This window comes from Balaenoptera musculus, chromosome 9 (assembly GCF_009873245.2).
Source record: "Balaenoptera musculus isolate JJ_BM4_2016_0621 chromosome 9, mBalMus1.pri.v3, whole genome shotgun sequence".
Classification (NCBI taxonomy): domain Eukaryota; kingdom Metazoa; phylum Chordata; class Mammalia; order Artiodactyla; family Balaenopteridae; genus Balaenoptera; species Balaenoptera musculus.
This window is the reverse complement of record NC_045793.1, coordinates 53,130,931-53,156,069: the sequence shown is the minus strand read 5'-3', so window position 1 is coordinate 53,156,069 and position 25,139 is coordinate 53,130,931. Positions and strand designations below refer to the sequence as shown.

The 25,139-nt window shown below is 40.2% G+C and overlaps 1 protein-coding gene across 1 annotated transcript in view; it reads right to left on the bottom strand.

Moving 5' to 3' along the window:
* ADAM22 (ADAM metallopeptidase domain 22) overlaps positions 1-24,764 on the bottom strand; it is a 238,956-nt gene extending 214,192 nt beyond the window's left edge. The window contains 2 exon segments of the mRNA XM_036863312.1: positions 23,767-23,924; positions 24,382-24,764. Coding sequence (XP_036719207.1) covers positions 23,767-23,924; positions 24,382-24,466 — 243 coding nt within the window. The 5' untranslated portion in view covers positions 24,467-24,764.
* Between the last annotated feature and the right edge of the window lie 375 nt (positions 24,765-25,139).

Genomic DNA, 25,139 nt, shown 5'->3' with positions numbered 1-25,139 from the left:
AAAATAATGAAATTACTCTGTTGGACAAGAGTAATGAAAAAACCCTAGACATTACTTTTCCTTGCACTTCCATTATTTATTGGCACTAGTGACTACTGCCCCTTGCAATAAGTAGATCAATCGTGTTACTTAATCCTTAGCACTAAACACTTTCCCTAGAAAAGTGAAATGCCTTTTAAAAATACATTGATTGTAAATAATCTCTTAAAGCAGGAATTCTAAGAGATACTGTTATTGAGAGAGATAGAAAACCTCACCAAACCAAGTCACATTATCCATTGTACATCCAATAATGCTTGCACGTGCATGTGTGTGCATACCTGTGTATACATCACGGCAGGAATAGCTTGTAGTCAGCTGTAACCTAGAAAATAATTACTACTTAAAACAAGTAAACTCTGTAGTGCTGGTGAGTGCAACTCTAAAAAGATCTAATAGAAGGAATAACTGCTGCTCTAAAATGTAGACAGGATATAAATCCTCACTGGAGGGTCTCTAGACCTAGGACAAGGTAACAGTGTCTAGTGATGTAAAGTCAGTATCAAATGTAGACTACCCCTTAGGCCTGAAATACGTCTTCATTACAAGAAAAAACCAAGACAAAACTTCGGAGATTTCTAACTATTGTTATGACATTGTGTCTGAATAAAAAGAAAGAAAATCCAGGTCTGACCACTCTTTTCTTCACTGGCATGAACTCAGCTCTTGATAGAAACAATATCATGTCAAAGGTTGATGGAACTTGACCTCCTCTGTGTTAGAAACAGAAAGGGTAGGGAATTCCCTGGTGTCCAGTGGTTAGGACTCGACGCTTTCACTGCTGGGGGCCTGGGTTCAATCTCTGATCGGGGAACTAAGATCTCACAACCCGTGTGGTGTGGCCAAAACAACAACACCAAAAAAAAAGAATCAAAAAAACAGAAAAGATTCACAGATAGGATCACAAGGAGCCACGACCTTGTGAAGGCGCGTCAGTGGAGCTTGGGAGCCAATAGCTTGATTAGAGCCATTCATACTTCCCTCTGTTTAAACCCTCTGCCTTAACAAAAGAGCAAGCATGCAGGGGCACTGAACTGTTTTCAATGTTCCATACATGACTCAGGCTTCTATGCTGTTGATGTGTTTTGACATAAAGCTGAATAAACCAAACTCTATAGTTGTTGCCTCTATTGGGGGCAAATTACTGCAGCTTAACGAGGCCTCTGTGCCTCTGACACGCTGGGTTAAAGAAAGGATTCCTACAACATATCCTGATTCTCTTTTATAAAGGAAAGCTTCTGGGCACAGCCTTTCTTTCTGTTCGTTTTATAATAGTTTTTGTTTGTTTGTTTCTTTTTACTTCTTGTTGCTCTGAAGCAAATGAATACTTTGAAGTAACAGAGAGTTTTCACTTTTCAATTAATTTATTAAATGATACCCTGGGAGAATGTCTTGCCTTCTGAGAAGTGTGTATGCCGTCACTCTGAACTACCCCCACTGGGCTTCTGGGAAGCTGCCTCCTGGCAAAGCCTCCTGACCAAAATGTTCCCTAGATCAGCATCCTCAGCAAACTGCCACCAAGCCATCCTTTTTGTCCTTCTCTGGCCTTCCCTACAGGTCCCATCCCCTCCCTCACCACCATCACGTCCTGAACCCCTACCTGTGCTCAGGACTCCATGGACACTATGAAAGATACAACCCCTGCCCACAGATTTGTATGGTCTGGTAAAACATGTTACTCTTGTACAGGCAGTAACATAATCCAGTAGTACTAAACTCTTTTGTCCTAAAGAGTTTTCCCTCTCTTTTAGAACTGTGAGCAGTTACTTATGAAAAGTGGCAGAGGGTAGTGGCTAAGACTCCAGATGCCAGAGCCAACTTTCCTGTTTCAAATTCTACCTCCACCCCTTCCCAAACTGAACAATCTCGGGCAAGTCATTTAAGCTCCCTGTGCCTCAGTTTCTCCATTTAGTAAATGGGAACAACAGTATCAACTTCTGAGGATTGCTGAGAAGACTGAATACCTGTAAAGTATATAGAACAGTCTAGTTCCCTCAGTGTTATTTATTATTACACCGCATGAGCGGCCAAAGTCTGAGGGTGCGTGACAAGAATTGTGTTACATCCAGAAGTCAGAATTATTCTTGCTTCCCCCTTGTCACTTCCAGATGACAGTTCCTCTATTCCTCTCTCCTTGAGGTCCATGCCTCACAGCTACACCACCCTCCATTCTCAACTCTGGACCAAGTGCCTCTGTATTCCCAGCACTACTCAGTACCTCGTTTGGCACAAAGCACATGCTCACTTACAAATTTAAAACAAATCTGACAACTCTTATCTGACAGTAAGATGGACAAACATTATTTTGCAAACTGTAAATTAGCCCAAAATGGGAAGTATTGCTAGTTCTCAGGAATATAACCCTAACAAAGGTTGCTTTCATCTAGTTAGTTAAACCAATTATTTTATTGGTTTCTTTGTTAGTTCTCCAGTAGTTTATAAGCACTATCACTGTTATAGAGGGTAAGACCTTTACCAGCATATGCATTCTATTCCTTAAAAATTTCTTACCTGTGTCCCTGTGCTCATTTTATTCAATCAACATTTGTTGGTGAGTTTGTAGCCATTTGGCTACATGACTTGAAATATGTATTATCTATAGTTCAGAGGGAGAAGGATGGAACTTTGAGCTTTACAGAACCTCAATGAGTTATGTGATTCACTTCCCACCTATGAGAAAACATCTACTCAAAACCATCTTGAAAAAATGATTGCTGAGCCTATTTTGTATGTTTTTGAGACAGTTCCTCAACCTATAATTGTAGTTTGTCCCAATGCTGAATCACCTTCTTTTCCCTCTTCAATAGCTAACAGAACTCTCTTAATGCAATTTAGACCTATTTCCTCCATTTGTGAAACAGGATAGGTTCAAAGATGACTTGAAAGTATGCCTCTCATCTGTTAGGCACAGTAGAAACTATGTGCTACTTTGTAAGCTTTATGGCAGGCTAGCACTGAAAATATCTACCAACTACACAGGATAAAACATCCTGCCGGCTTCCCTGGTGGCGCTGTGGTTGAGAATCCGCCTGCCAATGCAGGGGACACGGGTTCGAGCCCTGGTCCAGGAAGATCCCACATGCCACGGAGCAACTAAGCCTGTAAGCCACAACTACTGAGCCTGTACTCTAGAGCCATCGAGGCACAACTACTGAGACCCGCGTGCCTAGCCCGTGCTCTGCAACAAGAGGCGCCACCGCAACGAGAAGCCCGCGCAGCACAATGAAGAGTAACCCCCGCTCGCCACAACTAGAGAGAAGCCCACATGCAGCAACGAAGACCCAACGCAGCCAAAAATAGAAATAAATCAATAAATAAATTTATTTAAAAAAAAAATCCTGCTGAAAGAGTGATCCATGCATGTATAAACATAAAAGAGAAGTACATTTAAGTGCACCAAAGTAATACCGTCTTGCAAAGAAGAATCCAAGTGCATTACGTTGGGGGTGGTAGATGAATTACATTCAGCCAGTCAAGTGAAAATTTGTGTGGTCTTCTTTGGTGAGATAATACAATCCTTTGAGAACATATAATGAAACTGAAAATACCGCCAGAGATATGGATACTTTCAAATAACTTCACTGGGAAAGCCCCCAATACAGTTTTCACTGAGATCCTCCATCACCCACCTTTTTTTGGAGCAGTAGTCTTGTTACTCAAACTTGACAGACATGCTCTAGCCTTGGAGTCATTGTACCAACTGTTCTCTCCTCCAGAAATGCTCTTCCACAGAAGAGCCTGGCTCACTTCCCACTCCCTTCAAGTTTTTCCCAATGTCACCTTCTCGGTGAGGCCTATTGGATCACCCTATTAAAAATTACAACCTATGTCCCCTACAACCCTGGCACTCCCAATGTCCATTACCATGCTATATTTTTTTCTTTTCTTTTCCATGGTACTTGCCACCTTCTAATATACTAAATAATTTATCCTTTATTATGTTTTTGTCTATCTACTAGAACATAAGTCCCATGAAGAAACAAATTTGGGGTTTTTTTTTTAATCCATTGATGTATCGTAAGAAGTCAGATAGTGCCTGCCTGTAGTAGATCCTCAATAAATATTTGGGGAGTAAATTTTTTAAACGTCAGTTCAAAAATCAAATCACAGGAATTAATTCCATCTCCCTCTCTCTCTCTCCCTCTGTCTCTCTGTCTCTCTCTCTCTCTCTCAAACACACACAAACACACACACACACACACACAATGTTAATATTGCCCAAAACAGTTATTGAGCCTTAATCTGAAAAATAAAAGAACCAATGGAAAAATTTTAATTGCAAATCTGGCAAGTTTAAACTTTATCATAAAAGGAACAGGAATCTAAGTCTATTAAATATTTGCAGTCTTCTCAGTTCCCTCATTATTCAAAGATAGAACAAGGAAAAGTGAAATCAAGAATCTCTAGTTCTAGTGAAAACGCGCTGCAGAGAACAGGAGCTATAAAAAGGCATGATTAATAGCTCAAACATAACTAAAATACCCAACTGCACAAGGGCCAGAAGGTGCAGAGACAAGTGTAGCTTTTTCTCTCATTGAGCGAAATGTGAGAACTAAAACAGACTCGATGGCCCTATGGAGATGGGCTATTCCACGAAGACTCTCCAGACAGATACACACACACACACACACACACACACACACACACCACTACTACCACCAGCAACAATAATATCTGCACATGGAGCTGCTCTTGCTGAACACTTTCTGCAGTGAGCATATGATGCTAAAAGAAAAGCATATGGGCTTCTTCTAACCCAATTATTTCTTGAGAAAGAGAAATAACACAAACAATTAACTTTGGAATAACAGATTTTGGAAAGACTGTTTGTTGAAAACTGTTGGAAATTCAGGAACACATGGTTGATTGATTAAGTGTTAAAATATTTATTAAATATGGGAATCCACTACAAGAAAATGGAAGTTCTTCCATGGAGCTGAAGGCCGCATCTAATGCTGGGCTGCGTCGGCTTAGCAAGAAGCTGAGCAAAGAAACTGATGATCACGACTGGTTTACAACAGGACCAAAAACAACAGAATGACAAAAAGTAGAGAGCCAAAAGAGAAAGGGAAAACTGAGAACTGTGGATGACTAAAAGTTTCATTAAAAGCTATATTAAAAACCACTGATCGTATGCTTTAAAAGGGTGAATTTTATGGTACATAAATTATATTTCAATAAAGCTGTTATTAAAAAACTATATTGGGGCTTCCCTGGTGGCGCAGTGGTTGAGAATCCGCCTGCCAATGCAGGGGACACGGGTTCGAGCCCTGGTCTGGGAAGATCCCACATGCCGCAGAGCAACTGGGCCCGTGAGCCACAACTACTGAGCCTGCGCGTCTGGAGCCTTTGCTCCGCAACAAGAGAGGCCGCGATAGTGAGAGGCCCGCGCACCGCGATGAAGAGTGGCCCCCGCTTGCCGCAACTAGAGAAAGCCCTCACACAGAAACGAAGACCCAACACAGCCAAAAATAAATAAATTAATTAATTAAATAAATTTTAAAAAAAGAAAAATAATTAGAAACGGACTGCTTACCTTTAAAAAAAACTATATTAAAAATTAAGATTGTGGTCATAAACATAATTCAAATGCAGAAGAGGAATGGTCTTTGTTATAATAACTGCTACCTTTTATAAAATTCTGGGAGCCCTTTCTTCCTCAACTGTCTGTTCCCTTAGATTTTTGTCTTTTGAAGTTCTTAGATTTTTGTCTTTTGAACATGTTTTTAAAACATGTTTTTTAAAAATAAAATAAAACAAGCTATTAAATGGAGCATCCTATCCTCTACTAAAGTTAAAAATATAGCTTCCAACACTCAGCCTAGTTTGGGAACTATGAGTCCAACCTTTATCTCACTGCCCGTTAATCTCTTCATGTTGTGCCCTCCCTTCCTTTCCTCACTTCCCAGCTGGGAGCAGCCCTATGAGGATACAGACTATTGAGGGCTCAGCTAAGGCAGAGATGCTTCCCATCCCAAAGTAATGGAGCTGCATTGTTACTCATTTAATTAAAAAAAAAAAAACAAATCCCACCTGATGTTTGAACCAATATTATACTGGGGGTTGGGGGAGTGGGAGGACAAGATTAACTTGGTTTGTTAAATTCCTGGAAAAAATGCAGTGAGACCAAAGCTGGGACCCAGAATTAGCACGAGGGTCCAAATTGTTCTACCCTCCTGGAACATTTGATGCAAATCACAGCTCTTGTGAAAACAATCGAAGAAATCCAGTGATCTGTGTACACAAGAAACTGGGCAAACAGTTTTATACCAAGATATAATCATTATGGGAGCTAGAAAAACAGCAACAAAAAAAAGAGCTAACATGTACGGAGCCCTTACCATGTGCCAAATGCTCAGCTACAAATTTTATGCATTTTATCTCCTTAATCCTCACAACATATGAGCTGGGCACTATTCTTATTCCTATTTTATTGGTGTAAAAACTCAGGATTAGAGAAATTAAGTGCAGTTAGTGGCAAAGGTGGGCTTTGAATCCATGCACTCTAATTCCAGGTTCTCAAACTCTTAATCACTATCCTACAATACTTTCTTAGAAGAAAACTATATATCAGGGAGTCGTTTTACTAAAAATGAAGACATTCTAAAAAAACTATAGTAGATTCGGCAGTAGTATAGTAATACATAAACACAATCATGAAGAAAAGAATCGATATGTATAACACCAAGAAAATTTTTTTTAATCTGTTACAACAAAAGATACCATGAGAATGAATAGATAAGCCACAATTTTTAAAGTATTTGCAACAGAGATAAACAATAATAGGAAAGAATCCATAACATACTTAAAATGCCTGTAAATCAATAAGAAAAAGACACTTGAAAAATGTGGAAAGTATATAACTAGGCCATTCAAAGGAAGAAATACAGATTACCAAAGGTGCTCTACCATCAGGGAAATGGAAAGCAAAGTAATCAGACACTACTTCACACCCATAATATTGTTAGAAATTTTAAAGTCTTATGATTCCAAATGATGATAAAGATGGGGATACACAGAAATTCTCATGCACCATGGGTGGAGTATAAATTGGTATATCGTTGTGTGATTTGTCAGTATGTGGAGAAGTTGAGAAGGGACAAACCCTAAGAATCAACAATTTCACTTCTAAATATATGCCCCACAGAAACACACGCACATGTATGCATTAATGGCATACACTGCTTATAACATCAAAAAATCAGGGTCAATCTATAAATGCCATTAATAGGAAAATAAATACATAGATGAGGGTAGGTTTATAAAATGGAAAGCCAGACAGCAATAAAAAGGAATGAATTCAATTACTTTACCTGTATCAAGATAAGAGACTGAAAATCAAAGTCTGTCACATTATTCTATCTACTTTTTGGTATATTTAAACTATTTCAAAACATAAGCTTTTTAAAATTAAAAATGTAACAAAAGTTGTCTTGAAGAAATTTTCATATGCACCTTCATGTGCTTGATTTCACTGATACCACACATAACAGCTCAGGGGTGAGTAACACAACCACATAGATGTCTTTAATACTGTTGCCAAGAAAACTACAAGAAACAAAAATTAACAGCTGGAAGCTGCCAGGAGGCACATGACTCAATCTTTAAAAACTTAGCCATAGCTGCCTCACAGGTACTGCTAGCCTCCCCTGTCAGGAATCCTGTAGGACAGTTTTTTAAACTGTGGATCAGATCATGACCCATTAGAACGCTCTGAAATCACTTTAGTGAACCATGCCAGGATTTTTTAGAAAACGACAAAGAACAGAGTAGAATGAAAAGCATACACTTCATGCTTCAAGGATAAGTATTGTTTTACAACACACTTGTTTTGATCTTTGGTGTATGTGTGTGTTTTCACTTGTTCATATGAAAACTTTAACACAAATGTTCATAGCAGTATTATGCATGATTTCCCCAAAGTGGAAACAACCCAAATCTCCATCAAAGTGAATGGATAAATAATGGATGTTATTCATCAATAAAAAGGAATGAGGGGACTTCCCTGGTGGTGCAGTGGTTAAGAATCTGCCTGCCAATGCAGGGGACACAGGTTCGAGCCCTGGTCCAGGAAGATCCCACATGCCGCGGAGCAACTAAGCCCCTGCGCCTCAACTACTGAGCCGGCATTCTAGAGCCTGCGAGCCACAACTACTGAGACCACATGCCACAACTACTGAAGCCCACACGCCTAGAGCCTGTGCTCCGCAACAAAGAGAAGCCACTACAATGAGAAGCCCACACACCACAACAAAGAGTAGCCCCCGCTCGCTGCAACTAGAGAAAGCCTGCGCGCAGCAACGAAGACCCAACGCAGACAAAAATAAATAAATAAATAAATAAATTTTTTTAAAAAAGGAATGAGGTAAAGATGCATGCTACAACATGGATAAACCTTGAAATCATTATGCTAAGTAACAGAAGCCAGTCACAAAAGACCAGATAGTTTATGATTCCATTTTATGAAATGTCTAGTATAGGCAAAGCTATAAAGACGGAAAGTAGATTAGTGGTTGCCCAGGGCTGGGGGTGCAGATAGGCAGGGCGGGAGAGAGTCTGGGGAATGTGTATGGGATTTCTTTTTGAGGTGAGGAAAATGTTTAAAACTGACTATGGTGATGCTTGCACAATTGCTTGAATACACTAATAAACTTTGAATTGTACACTATTGTTAAATGGGTGAATTCTATGGTATGCAAATTATATTTCAATAATGGCCTTATAACTATACATAATGAAAATATGAATTATTTTGTTCCTGAGATTATACTAAATCAGCTGAAGTCATGAAAAGTCAGCTGATTATACTAAATCAGCTGAAGTCATGTTAAAGAGTTCATTTTTGTGGGCCAGTTACTTAATCTTAACATTTTGACGTGGGACCCCCTCCCCGACACAAGCCCTTACTTTCTTTTCTGATCATAAACCTACTTTCAGATCAATCCTTCATTCACACGAAAATATTAATGCTTGAAAACAGCTCAGAGTGCCATCCCTCTCTAGGGTCTCTACTTATAGCAAAGTGGCTATTCTCAAGTGGCGTGTTTTCTGATTTCAATCAAATGTGCAGATCTTTTAGAGCCTGGAGGTTTCATAGAGTAATAGTTCTATAAGAGTAGTATCTACCACCTAAGAAATAAAGAAAGTAAATATTTTTTACTCAGCATAATCCCCTGGAGTTTTGTTTGTTTGTTTGTTTGTTTTCTGCCACTTTGTGTGGCATGTGGGATCTTGGTTCCCCAACCAGGGATTGAACCCATGTCCCCTGCAGTGGAAGTGCGGAGTCTTAACCACTGGATGGCCAGGGAAGTTCCAGAAAGTAAATTTTTTATATTAACTTGTTAGTCCACAATAGGGAGGTAAAGATTGAGAAAAAAATTAAAATAAAACAAAATATTAGACAAGAAAGTACTGGCGGCTTAGTTACAGGGAGAAAAAAAAAGAGGATGCTGTCCTTGGTTCAAAAAAAAATCAAAACTCCACAAACAAATATCAGAAAAACTCCTTAGCTAAATATGTCATACGAGTTCAGAACTATCAGAAATACTGTATGTCACTTTCCCAGAAGACAGACATCATTGTCTTAAAGAAGATGCAGCTCCAGGCAGCAAATGGCAAAGTCTGATGAATAAAGTCACACACAAAGGTTAAATAGTTTGGATTTATTTGTGTTGGGAGAGACAGGGCTAGAAACTGACATGAATGATTTTGTCACAGTGATTAAAGCAGCCGGGAGATAGCAAGGCAGCTTTATATGGTAGAATATCAGTCTGCCAATCATTGTGCAAGTTCCCACTGCTTTCTCCAGTCTTGTCTCTCCTATCCTCATGGCCCTACCTCACACGTGAAGCAAGGGGGACAGCTACTGCAGTTCAGGTGCTCACCGTGACGGGATCCTCACAGAACCTGGGCTTTCTATATAGACAGGGTGACTCTGTCCGGCCGGCAAGAATGTACGCAGAGAGAAAAAAAACTTTTTTTTAAATAATAAAAAATAAAGAATGTACGCGGAGGGAAGGGGAAGAAAGAGGTCAGGGATAAGGTATAAATGTGGAAGGAGGCCCGTGCTCCTCTCAAACCCATCCCAACAAAAGATTTTAACAATCCGGAGGAAAGAAATACTGTGATGGTTGGAAATACATCAGAAGAACATAAATGGTCACAGAACACTTTTTCTGCATCTTTGAGATTGAAAGTTGAAACAAAGGCAGACCATAAATATTGGCTGAGTACCACTTATCCATCAGGCAGAGTGTTAAGCAGTGAACAAATAATGGTGAAAACAAATGACAAAGTTCCAGCCCAACATTAGAGTCCATCTCATGGGGACACCTTCTGTTAACCCACCCAAATGATCAGGGCACCAATTACCCTGCACCAACACTCACACACAAGCAGGAGTAATTTTATGCCAAGCCTGTGAGGCAAGTTGAACTATTAGTATACCTGTAAAAGTGCCTCGTCATTGCTCAATGCTGAGTCTGAATCCTGCAGCAATGGAGCAATGGACCCCTCTGGAAGACTCTGAGAAGTGACAAGCTCGGCAGTTGTAGAGGATGGACCAGACACATAACTCAAGAGTTTAAGTCCAGGGGATTATGAGCAGTGAGAACAAGGAGAATGATTTTCGGAAGGCGACTATTCCAACAGCAAAGAGCAGAAGTGAAACTCACTGCAATCCACACCCAAAGAAGGGAATGAATGAGGGACAGTTTAAGGGGAACAAAAGAAACAACAAATGAAAAAGAAAAACCACATAAAAAACAGGTTTAAAGGTAAGTAGTAGAGTGGGAAGCTTGTTGAACTATAACACATTTTGCAAATCCCAAAAAAAGTCAGTCCAGCAACAGGCAACAGGGATGGTTCCCAACACTGAATATAAATAACCTTTCAGAGACTTGTTTTTACTTTAGTTGTTAAGAGAAAAAGAGGCATTTGACAGAAAGAGAGTAGGGGAAAAAATACAAAATAAACCAAGGGTCATAGGGAAAGTGAACAGAGCAAGGCTATGTTCACAGGAAAATGATAAATGGAAAGAGGCAACAGGAACGTGACAGAGCCTGAACTGAGAAATGAGGAAAGAAAGAGATGAGAGAAAAGAGAAAAAATAATCAACCAGGGAAAACCTGATGTAACAACAGGGGTCTAGAGGCATAAGAATGGAACAGGGCTCTCTAAGTCACCAATGATGGCACCAATGATGTCATCCAGTTCTCATTTGCTTTTTGAGCACTTGCTATGTACAAGGCTCTGAGCTCAACGCTGGGAAGAAATAAAAATGGATATTTTTTTATTTATGCCCTCACACCATGTTTTTCCCTAAATTAAATTGAAATAATTCTTACCCCGTCACCCTGGGACAACTGCAAACTTCATGATTTCATAATCAGAACACTTTAAAAAAAGTCCTAAAAAACTCATTAGTCAATGACCTCAAGTAGATTTCATATTAAATTGGTTAAGTTATGAATGAATAGTACCTTCCCTTCATTAAGTATGAGAGAACATTGTCCATGCAAGATCATTAAGAACTATAAGGACATCATGCTAAACTTACCTCAGAAATTAAATTAAATGAAAAATTCATAGTATCTCAGCACCTCTTTTTACCCTGAAGGATGCTGAGGACCAACGAAAGTTGCTACACGCCATGGTTTGAAATAGCCTCGTCTCTAGTCACTCATCCAGTCAGAAATGGCTTCACCTTTGGTGATAGCAATGAACACAACTTGAATTTTGCCCACCTCCTTATCAATCAATATCTGTCCAAGCTTTCAGGTACTTTTATGAGGAAATCAGTTTGAAAAAAAGCGATGTGCTGTTTATAGCTAAACAAGCTGTATACTTTTGTAAAACGTAAGAACGATTTTCCTGTCCTGCATCAAAACTTCCATTATCTTTAAAGATGTTTAAGTTTCTATCATAGTCAATAAAACTCTTTCTAAGAAACGATGGCTTGATTACTTAACACAATGGTAAATTTGTTAATGTATCTGTAAAAAAAATTTTCCCATTCTTCTTCTTAAACACTTTCCTAAAGTTTTCTTGAAAAGCACATCAAAGTACTCCTAACTATTGCTAAACTGCAGGTGATACCAAACTAATCTTGAAAATAACCCACTATTTATAGCAAATGGAGACTGACACCAAAATTATCCATCTCAATAAGAACAAATTTTCCAAACTCCCACTTACAAGGACTCTTCCATTATTAACATACTTTTTTTTTAATACGTACCACATGCCATGTAAAATGAGCTTGTTGCTCATTTTGCACAAACTAAGTGTGAGTTTTCAGAGCATCAGCTGTCACACGAGTTAGGACATCAATCTTTATGTAAGCGTCATCTCCTGATCCAGGACAGGCACAGTCTGCAGTCTGAACTACGTTAATGGGGAAAAGAGTGGGCCCCTGAAAGCCCCCTCCCACTAGCCTGCAGAGCCTTAGACAAGACCAGTGAAGGATATGATCTTGGAGGAGGAAGGAAGGAGGGAAAATAAGGAATAAAGAAGAAGAAGAATAGGAAGGAGGAGAAGAAGAGGAGGAAGAGGAGGAGGAGGAGAAAGTGGTCCCTCTCTCTGAACCAAACACTTAAAGCTCATGAGGGTATGGAAACAATCCCAAGGGCCGTTAGAGCAAGTCTGGCTAAAAAACACATGGTTCTCTTTAAAAACAAGAGACCTCAGTCAAGAGTGGAGCCAACCACTGAAACCTCAATGGGCTGAGATCAAAAACTCAGAAAGTGTCTCAGACTTTTTCAGGTCACTCTCTCTAGTTGAGCCAGGAGGATACTGGACTGAGCTGGCACAGTGGACCCAGTATCTTCTCTCTAGACCTGATTTTTTTTTTTTTTTTTCCCTGAGCCTCGCCTTCCACTACCCTTTTACCCACAGCCTGCTCCTGCCCCCAGGTTCTGATGACCCAAGATTACTCTCCTGCAAACTGCTCCGACTCCAGCCTACCCTAGGTTAATACTACCCTGCATAACCTTGACTGCTATGGATCCACAGCTAGGTTCCAGGCCAGACTCCTGACAGGACAGTCCAAAGGCATTAAAAATCCACCAGGGAATTCATGGACACCAGGTCTATGAAGTGGCAGCTCTCTCTGCAGCATCTTGCTATCTAATCCGAAGAAAGAGAAACCACTGAGAGCAAAGCTTGAGCTCTGACCAGGAGTAGCAACTGGTGTGTACCAGCCTGACCCCAAAGTCCTCACCTCACTAGAGGAGGAAATGAAGGCAATTTCTCCCAAAGAAGCCTGCTTAAAAGGAAAACTGAAAAAAAAAAAAAATTACATAAGAATAGAAATTGACCAACTAGAGGCATGATTCAGTGCCAAACAGAATAAGAGATCAAAGAAAACTGTCAACCAGTTCTACTGCCTTGGGTAGAAAATTTTAAAACGACTTGCAAAATGTGAGCTCTTGAGGTCTAGCTTCAGGGAAGTATCATTGATTTCCCATCTTCAAAGAGTCATCTAATGTTCTTCACTTGGGACAAAAAAAAAAAAATGCAGCAAAAGGGCAACTATTGCTAAGTGCTAAAGTCCCCTCATACAAAATTAATTTTTAAAAAGGAGAATAAAAATGTTGATTTACACTTACAGATGAATATGATTCTGAAACATCGTTTCAATACAAACAACAAATAGATTGTGAGACAGGATGGGGCAGGGGGAGGGAAGGATTAAGCTCCTTACTCTTTCTCTGTCTAGCTTTAGAACTGCTGATATTTCTGAATCATGGTACAACATTTTAAATTTTATCTTCAAAATCAAGTTATATATAATACTCTGCTCTGGGGAAAACAGATTTGTCTTAAAAGCAACTCAGAAGCTAAAATCAAAAAGTAAAGGACACCTCGAAGTTTAAAATCAGTTTTTCTATATGATGTTTTCACATTTTTTAAAATACAGCATATTGAACTCCATTTCTGTGTCAAATAATTGTAATTATCAAAGGGGTTGTAAATTCAATATTTGAAAAGACTAAAATTATTCATGCATTTATTCATATGGAGCCCAACCTTATTCCAAAAAAGATTTCAGCTTGTTTTATGTGGACAATTACAAGATAAAATAAAATTTTTAAGTAGATGAGGAACCCAGGGGAGACGGAAAACTCTTTAATTCAATAAATATTTATTAAGCACCAACTCTGTGCCAGTCACTGCTCTAGGCAGTGGAGATGTGTGGTGACGGAACAGACAAGATCACTATTCTCATGTACTTTACCATCCAGGGATGGCATACTGAAAGAAAGACAATAAACAAGTCAATCATTAAAAAGAATGTCAAGTGCTAGGAAGAAAAAAAGACTAACGGTGACAAGGAGGGGAGTGGAATGGGAATACTTTAGAAAAGTGGACAGAGGAAACCTCTTGAGATCACTTTTCTTAAGCCTAATATTTATTTTAGTCTAACATGCACTTGAAAATGTGCACAGATATGACTTCCCAGATTGATAAATTATCACTAGTCGAGAGAGATTTCGGATGACTTTTGCATTGAAATGGGGATGATGAGAAGGAAGAGGACAATGAGACAGGAATGAAGCTGCTACGAAAACTTATGCTGGGACTTCCGCTTTGGAGGAGGACACAATTCGCCTTGAAACTTTTGGCATCCATGTCAAGGAAGGAAACACAGTTACAAGATAAATCTCTCCTCTTGGTCATGCGGAGACACCACGTGTAATGTTCTCCAAGGCTTCAATGAATAATGTAACTGGTTTCTCAGGAACATTTCTTACAATGTCCTTCAAAATATCCTTTAGAAAAAGCCTGGAAGGTGATTGAAGAGGTCAGGGAAGTGACTGAGGAAACGGATACCAATTCAGATACCAAACTCCCTTGTGACTAACTGGAATCCAAGGAGATTTAAGAAAAAATATCTTAAACCTTGAGAATACAAAGAGCTCCTAGACCCTGGATACAAACTGGAATCCCCTGGAGAGACTTTTTAAAATACTCCCACCCCAGAATGCTCTATGGAGGAATAGATGATAATTCTCCATAAATACTTTCTGTTAAGTGAATTTCTGGCAGATTAAACTCCAACAAGTATTCAGAGTGCAGATGTTCTCTGCTGCCATTTAGAAGAAGATTCAGATATTTCCATGTGGTTAAAAGAATATCTGAGGTAGAGGTAGAAATTATACCCATTTCTAGAAATGAAGACATATAACAAGTGTGAAACAGGACATCAATTCACCCCTGAATGAAGCTAGCGAGGGAGGAGACCAGGGCAGGGCCAAGAGTTTTAAAGAAATGTTAGGTTTGTTCCAATACATAGATGACACAGTAACCACATGTGAAATAAGTAAGAAAGATTACAAGAGGCTTATTTTATGTGGATCTCTAACATTTTCTTTGAGAATTCTTAACCCAATTCTACTACTTGTCAGTTGTATGACCTTGGGCTGGTTAATTAGCGTCCTTAAGCCTCAGTTTCCTCATCTATAAAATGGGTATAATAATATCTACCTCATAATGAGAGATAACACATGTAAATCGCTCAGCACAGTGTCTGACACGTGGTAAATATTCAGTAAATATTAATTCTTATTTTCAACTCTTTCCCTCAATATTTGCTTTCTAATGCTTTTATTACCAAAGTAAACACATCCAGCTAGATGTTCACAGAAGCTATCATTTTGGTTATTATTATTACATATGTCTTTGACCTGAATGCTTTGACATCTGCGACTCTAGAGCTACTTGTTCTATGAAGACACAAAAGATATTTTGTATCTTTTCATTTGGAGAAAGATACACAAACACGGATTCCTTTTTAGCATTTCATGTTTCTGCTTTATGAAACTTAAAGCAGAAGAAGAGCATGTATAATTTTGGTACTAACGACTGGATCCTGAAATCTTTGATTTACAAAGAAAGATTATAACAATCAATGTTCACATGCAGTTCCGAAACAAAACACACATCCTTTGAGAGGTGTTTCTAACCTCTTAAATGTTAAATATCTTTATATATTCCATTCTCATTCTCAAGGTAGTAGAAATGAAGCATTCCTACTGTGTTCCACAAGTTTCTTCACTACTATATAACTTTTAAAAATATTTTCAAGTGCTGCAAGAAATATATAGTTCCAATGGGACAGATGTAAGACATCTTTTACCCCAGTGCCATTGAAAGATATCTAAGGAAATGTTGGTGACCTCCTGTGCTAAGGACAGGTTAGCCTAGTGCTTCAGCACATAGGCAGTGCAGTGGAGCTGAAGTGTCTGGATTCAAATACCCTCTCCGCTACCTACCAGCTTTGTGATTTTGCAGCTAAATATTACCTGTCACATGATTCTTGTTAGGATGCAATGTGTTTGTAGAGATCAAAAGTACTCAGAAAACTGTTCAGCACATAAAAATTAACCACATGAGTTTCCATTTATTAAATATTTATTAAATATTATTAAATATTTTAGTGTATACTATAACATGACAACACTATTATAAGTATTTCTCTTTTCCTGGTTTCTCTTTCCTTCCTCCTTCTTGCCATTCTCCTCAAGGTCTCTTCCTCTTCTTGTGCCCTCCCCCACTCTTTTTAATAACATCCTTTTTCCCTTTGGGGCTTATCCATAATCCTCAATGATAAATGTGGCAATATATGGGCCCCACTGGAGTTATAGAGTACTACTAACCCTATATGACAAGAAAGCAGACCTCCCTCCATGTACTTTTAGAAGGGGCTTTAATCATTAAAAATGATAGAACACTTGGCATTCTTTGAAATAAGAGAAAAGCAATAAAACTTAAGGACAATTTGTATCATCCCATAAGCTTTTAGAGTCATTCATAGTTTTCCACGTGTAGCTGTAAAGAAGCGATGAAAGACAAGGTTCTTCTGTGCACGGTGTGCACGGTAAAACCACTGGGCAGAATTTCAAAGATGCCCAAAAGAAATATATACAAATTGGGATCTCACAGACTAAAAGCAAGATGTAAGGAAAACTCCTACAATTCTAAATTTTATTTTCTTTTAACTATTTAACTGTAAGAGAAGGTTGACAGGAGAATAAAAATGTGCTGAGAAATGTCTCCTTCCTATTTATGGCAGTGGAACAAAATTTTGATTGGTGGCAAACTTTACCAGTATTGAGCTACTTAGGTTTAACAAATTCACATTAAGGAAAAAAAAGATGTTTGTGCTATCCTTGCAAAATACTTCTAAAGCTGTAATTCCTAGGAGTCCTTTTCCGCCAGGGAAGCAGTACTGCAGACAACTTACGGTTAAGCTGACTCAGTGCTCCCAAGTGAAACAACCCAATTTTAAGTACAGCTCATCCATGCTTAGGCATATGGATAATTATATTCATAAGAACAGAGCACAGGCACTTCCCTGGTGGCACAGTGGTTAAGAATCTGCCTGCCAAAGCAGGGGACATGGGTTCAAGCCCTGGTCCAGGAAGATTCCACATGCTGCAGAGCAACTAAGCCCATGCGCCACAACTACTGAGCCTGCGCTCTAGAGCCCGTGAACCACAACTACTGAGCCCGCGTGCCACAACTAGTGAAGCCCCCCGCCTAGAGCCCGTGCTCCGCAACAAGAAAAGCCACCGCAATGAGAAGCCCGCGCACCGCAACAAAGAGCAGCCCCCCCTCGCCGCAACTAGAGAAAGCCCGCGCACAGCAACAAAGACCCAATGCAGCCAAAAATTAATTAATTAATTAATTTTTTTAAAAACGAATGGAGCACAGCTACTGCTTGCCATCCTGCGACCATCTTGCATTTTCCCCATTCGTTACTGATTATCAAAACTATAATAAATGGTAGATCTATGTTCTTGGCACTTGACTACTTGAGAAGCTTACAACACTTTCCAGGGAATGAGATAGAAAGAAAAATAAGTAGCCTCTCTATTCACTGGCAATAAAGACTTTTGACAAAAAGAAATTCTGCTACTTGTAGAGAAAAGCAATTACTGGCTGCGAAACAAATTATTGAAAATGTATGGGGTGACCACACAACAAAATAAACCACCAAATAACCTCTGATGCTACAGTAAAACTATCACGCTTGGCTAGCAAAAAAGGAGAAACCATTAAGGTGCTTACTCTGAAAAACAGAAATTATGTGATCATCAGTATCAAACCAACAGTAGGACTCAGTAGGTGATATCTTGCCCATATGGGTGTCCAGTTAAAAATATATTTTATCCTATTATCTGCAACATACAATTTTTTCAGCACAAAAAATTTCAAGTCAGAGGAAAGGAAGACTGAATACTTTGAATATTCTAGTTCTGAGTGCTATTTTACAGGACTGAAATTACTTCAGACTAGGCAGACAATCTTTAGGACAGCAAGGTTACCCACAATCAAACATAATTTCTTTGACTACCATTTCTAGAACTTCATGGCACAATAAGCTTTCAGTATGGGCTGATCATCTGATTCAGGATAAAAATAAAGTATGTGTTCAAGTAACTGGCCAGATAGTAAAGAAATCTTTTACAATATGGACTCATACAAACAGAATGATTATTTCACACCAATCAAACTGCCAGTATTTCCACAGAACTAAAATATTAAAATTTTTTCCAAAAATATAACTGTGCAGTTCCATTTAGTGATGAAAACTGAAGTAAGGACACATTAAAAGTAAAATTAAGGTGTTTTATACCATCACAGTTCTTGTGAGCTTTCTGAAACATTAAGTAAAACATTGCTGGTTTCCTTACTCTAGGTTAATGGCTCTATCTTACCAGGTGAGAAGTGATTCCTGAATTAGGTTAGATGACTTATAACATTTCTTCCATCTCTACAACTGTTAAGATTCCACTTATGTAAATTCGAGTAATTTGTAACTTCTGGGAATGTGTTAAATTCAGGTAATTAGGGCACCATTTTGCATTAAGGCAAATGTCATAAAATTTCTAAACAGTACTCAAGCAGCCTGAGGGAGTTAATGTTATTTAACAAAAACTCATATAGTGCTTACAGAATATGCAGCACTGTTCTAAATGCTTTATAAATATTAACTCATTTATACTAAGCAGCTAAGTATACTTAGTAACTAAGTTCTTGCAAGCTTAATGAGTATGTGAATTGGCATTTAACAATGAATTAAAGTGAACAACCACTTTCACTCAGCTTTTGAAATTAAGATAATTCATTTCTGGGACTTCCCTAGCGGCACAGTGGTTAAGAATCTGCCTGCCAATTCAGGGGACATGGGTTCGATCCCTGGTCTGGGAAGATCCCACATGCCGCGGAGCAACTAAGCACTTGCGCCACAACTACTGAGCCTGTGCTCTAGAGCCCGTGAGCCACAACTACTGAAGCCCACGCGCCTATGGCCTGTGTTCCGCAATGAGAAGCCACCGCAATGAGAAACCCACGCATCGCAACGAAGAGTAGCCCCCGCTTGCTGCAACTAGAGAAAGCACACACGCAACAACGAAGACCCAATGCAGCAAAAAAAAAAGATTATTCATTTCTAACAATTAGGGTTATTCCACGACAACATGAATCTGGTCAGTAACTCTCCTTACTGAAATCCTTGAATCGCTTTCAGGACAAGTCCAAATTCCTCAGCGAGTCATGAAGGTGTTGCAGCATCTATTTTCTGGTTTCCTGTTTTGTTTCATCTGTCCGTTAAATCCTAACTATTTGCAGTTTAAAATGTGTCTTGATGTCACATGCCCACGTACCTCCTGCCCCTTCTGTTTGATATGCCCACCCCTTCCCTTTAATTTGGCCACTTCCTACTCACCCTCAAAACACAGCTCAGATAACACCTCTCTCTGAGAGCCCTGACTGCTCACCTGGGTTAAGCACTGTCTTCTCTCTTCCACAGCTCTCTGTGATCACCTCCAGAAAATCACACACAAGTACAGAGTGTAACTGCCTATCCATTCATCCATCTTCCTACTTGTCTGTAAATTCCTTAAAGGCTAGAACTGGGTCTTTTATCTCTAAATCCCCAGGGTCTTGCAAAAAAAATTGGTACACAGTATGAGCTCAAGTATATAAATGCCTTTTTAATAAACAAATAAACATATCTATACCTTTGTGAGCTGATAGAAAAGCATCCTAATTTTATTTCTGAAGTAGAAAGGAAGTTGCTAAACATATTTATGAGTATAAATTACATCTATTTTAATCACCAAAGAAATAACAAGGTCCATACAGAATTAACTTATGTTTTGGGGTTCAGTGACAGCTCTCAACGAAACAAGAAATGACAAATTGCAGGACCACTCCTTACTTTCCTAACTGTAGGAAGTGTTGGCTTATGACAACTAAGTCTTTACAACTCTAACTGCCAGATTCAGTCCTACTAGTCAGTGATCACTAACTGTAGTTGAGGAGCATGGTAAACTGCTACAGCTCCCAGGTGATCCAGGCATCCAACCAGATGCACTATGTATACCTCACCATGTGCCAGCACTGACATAATTGCTTGTCATAATTACTTTGATGATAAGACAGGATCTTCACTCTCATTTCTGACTTGAATGAATAATCTACTCACGCTGTTTAACCTAAATCCTACCGATTCATTCACACCTCACCAAAAGCCAGAGTCATTCTTCTCAATAGTGAGGTTTATTCTTATAGGAAGTAGAAGCTGCACAGGCCCCAAGTATCTTCTGCCCCAAGTAGAGAGGCCTATGAACCAAAATAATCTACAGAAGTGGTATTTCAGGGGGCTTCCCTGGTGGCGCAGTGGTTGAGAATCCGCCTGCCAATGCAGGGGACACGGGTTCAAGCCCTGGTCTGGGAAGATCCCACATGCCGCGGAGCAACTAGGCCCGTGAGCCACAATTACTGAGCCTGCGCGTCTGGAGCCTGTACTCCGCAACAAGAGAGGCCGCGATAGTGAAAGGCCCACGCACTGCGATGAAGAGTGGCCCCCGCTCGCCGCAACTAGAGAAAGCCCTCGCACAGAAACGAAGACCCAACACAGACAAAAATAAATAAATAAATAAAATCAAAAAAAAAATTAAAAAAAAAAAAAAAGAAGTGGTATTTCAGAAATGGGGAGAAAAAGGAGGACTGCGTGTTGTCCAACAGTGGTGGTCTTTACCAACACAGAGAAGGGCAGAGGGTACCTAAAGACATCACCAGCATGAGGCAGAGACTCTGGAGTTTAGAGGTGCAATCCTGCAGCATTTTCTGCATCTCTACTTTCTTCCTCTCTGAGAAACTTTTTGTGACTTGTTTTAAAGCACTGTCTATATCAGTAAAAATTCAGATTGTGAAAGACTCTACTGGATAAAAGACCCCACATCTTCAATGAATAAATTGCATGGAAAAAAGCAAGGAAATGGAGGGGGAAACCATGCATTAAAGAGACTTTAAAAACAAAAAAAAAACCTAATTGCAGTTTATAGACATTATCTGGGCCCTGGATCAAACAAACTTAAATATATATATAATGTTTATATATCTATTTTATATATGTACATATATTTAACACATTTGTATATTTAATACATATCAGCTATGATAATATCATGGTTACATTTTCTAAAAAATCTGCATCTTTTAGAGGTGCATAGTGAAATTTTATAAATGAAATGATATGATTTGCTTCAAAATAATACAGAAAGGGAGAAAAAATAGATAGGCTGTAGATAAAACGAGATTGGCTATGAGTTGTTAATGACTGAAGCTGGGAGTTCATTATAATAGTCTGTCTACTTTTGTGTGTGTGTTTGAAATTTTTTATAATCAAAAGTTGTAACTGGTTTTTTCGGCCTCGGCGCACGACTCGGCTCAGTCCAGTTCAAGATGCTGGCAAACAGGGCTGGTGCTTGAAAGCTTTTCGAGGAGATAAGGTGTATTTGAACATGTGACGAGTGATATATACAGAGTAGAGGCTTTTGCTTACTGTCCCTTTCATGGTGGTAGCAGCGGAGGACTTTTGAAAAGGTGCCAAATATCTGCAAGAACATATATCTGCCCCATAGAGAATTTCTGTAGAATTCAATTCCATTTAAACTATTTAAAATCATTTTTCTGCCAACCAGCCCCAGCCTGAAGCTCAACATAGTAACTAGACTAGCTATTCTATCAATACAGCTATCTTAAGAAAACTGTCAGCTGCTTGAATTTACAAAGGTTAGTTCTAAATCCCATACTTTTGACTATTCTAAACATTGTATGTTTCAAAGTATCCTTTTAAAAACTTGTTTTTTTGTGTTTACAGTTTTTCCTATAATAGATTATTTTGATGATTAAATTTGACAGACAACGGATCAGTGGATTCCTAAGGAGCAGGGAGGAGTTTGCTGCATAGGGTTTGGTCGGGGGTGGGGTGGGTGTTGAAGAACTGCTCTACACTTTGATTATGGTGCTGATTGCCTTGGTCACATTTTGGAGTGAGTTTTACTGAATGTAAATTCAACTTCAATAAACATGGCTTTAAAAACTTAAAAAAAAAAAAAAGTTGTAACTGAGCGTGAGAATATTCCTCTACAGAAATAATTCTAATGTATTGAAAAATAAGACAGTGTCCTATGCTTCTTCAGTTTTACTATGGAAAAAAGTCAAAATGGAAAAGGTATTTACCAAACATTAATTCAAATAAATAAAATTCAAATAAAAAATAAATTAAATAGGTATTTACCAAACAATTCAAATGATGGGATTCTTCATTAATGCTTGGCATATTAGATTTTCTACTCTAATAATGTAACTAATGGATATTACTATAGCCCTTTAAATTAATTTCTATCATGTTAAAATGTTAACAGAACTAAGTACTTGGCTACAAATACAGATTTAAGTAGTATTTTTCTATTTTTACTTATTTTACACTTACAGATAAATTACTGAGTATCACATCATCAAGATACATCTTAAAATATTAAGAATATATTTATACATGTGAAAATGTTCAGCCTGCCTTTGCTTCAGTGAAGTGTGTAAAATTTTCAACTACATGAACAAGTTCTGCCTTAATATGTACTTACAGGTGGGTGAACTGGTTGCCAGGTTGATACATGTAAATACAAAAAATGCTTACATAGCCCCAAAATATTTACTTAAATTAACCAGTAAATTCAAAATAATTTTCAAGTATATCTGTGGATGTGTGATATTGACCTAAATATGGGTAAACGGTAGTTCAATTTTTATTTAAAAACATACTTTATAAATGCCCAATAAGCAACAGGGCCCTAATTACACCAAGAGGACTGCTACCAATGAAGAAAGGGGGGAGCCGGACACCTTTTCTGGAAGGTGGAGGTGAATGGGTACATCTCTGATGTCCACAAATTGAGTGAGCTGAGAACCTTGCAGTTCAGCTTAATCTTAAGGTTTGAGTTTAGTTAGGGATGTCTAGGCTTGTTTTTCCAATTTTCCTACAGTACCAATCTTGGCTTAAATCACATAAAGTCTTCCCTTTGAAAATTAAAATAACCACAACAACAATAATGATGATGCAATCATTATTGCCTACGCATGGCTTTTGCCTGGCAGAGGTGAGAGGGTCTCCGCCCCTTCGCTCAGGTTGCCGCACAACTACCAGAGGCAACCCGCACAAACTCCTCTCCAGCAAAGCCCCCGGCCTGTGGCTCTTTTGGGGTTTGTCGCCCCTTTCTCTTCTTTTTTGCACAGGGAGCGCCACGCATGACTCGCATTAGAATTGCACCGGTTTCACCCAAGACACTGCATCTCCAGGGCAACGGAGAGCAAACGCGGGGTCGAGGTGGGCCGGGCCGCGCGGAGGACCACCCCCAGCACCACGCCTCTCACCTGCCCGCCGCCGGGGTCGCCCCGCACCCGCGTATCGAGCGCGTCGTGCCCAGTTTCGTCTTCGCCCGAGCTGTAGATGAGCCGGAGTGGCACGATGCTCTGGCGCTCCAGGAAGCGGTTTTCCTTCCTCCTCTCCAGCTCCGTCAACGAGGCGTCTCCTCCAGGCAGGAAAGGGGGAAGGAGGAATTGGGGAGAAAAGGCGAAAATAATGACCCTGACCCACACTCGTCCATCCTGTGGTCCAACGTCTCCCTTATGAAGATCCCACCTCCCCCTCCCTCCCGGACCCCATCTGGTAAGGATGCAGAGACACAAGACGCAGAGCCTTGGACCAGCTAATCTGAGAGCATCCAGGATCGGGGCTCAGAAGCAGGGCACCCCTCTCCCATCCTCCGCATTCCTCTTCTACTTCAGAAGAAAAACAGGCATTTGACCTAAAGCTTCTAATGCATCCACACTGTATTTTTGCTTCACTTCTCTCCACCCTTCTAAAAAAACAAAAAAATCTCCCTGCGCACTCGGGAAATGGGGATGCCTCTTTACAAATGCGCTTGAGGGCTGCAAAGATGCCCGGAAAATGGTACGTCCCGGAGCCACAGAGGGCGGCGAACTTACCTGCCCGGCCGCAGCCCGCCGGGGGACAGGTCCCCAGGGCGCAGAGCAGTAAGAAGGGCACGGATACAGCCGCCGCCGCCTGCATGGTGCAGCCGTCAGCCCTCCTCGCCCGAGACGCTCAGCTCCTCATGCCCGGGCAGCCGCGTTCGGATCCCGCGCCCCGCGGCCCCGGCTCGCCTGGGCCGCCCCCTCCCAGCCCCGGCCGGTGCTGCGGCGACCGCGGCGCTGCAGCCTCCACCGCGGCGCTGCCTCAGTGCTGCATTGTGCTCCGCGGGCGCTTCCGCTGCCGGGGGGAGCGAGCGAGTGCTGCATTGGGCGGTTGGCTGTAGCTAAGTGGTTTCTAGCGCCACCCACCTCATCCCCTGGCAGAGGCTCCGGCGGGCGACGAGAACTCGGCGGGGAGCGAGCGCCGGGTGAACTCTCCCCCGCGCGCGGGCAGGGGCGCGCGCACGAGAGTCAGCTGGGAAATGTAGTTCTCTCTCCACTTCCCGCTCGTCTCCAAGACGGCGCGGACTGTCGCGACCTCGTGACCACAGGGTCATCTACAGACTGGAGACGGGAGGGAGGAAAAGGTCCAAAGAAAGAAAGGTCATCGCTGGCAAGGCCTCCCGGCACCGAGCATGCCCGAATGCGCCGACGCGGGAGCCGGGATTCAGGCACTGCGTCCCCAAAGAACTGTAATAATGTTTCCTGCAGATTTAGTAGTTAATTTAAATTATTACCAGGCAGTCATACCCTCAAGAGTACATGGTAAGTTA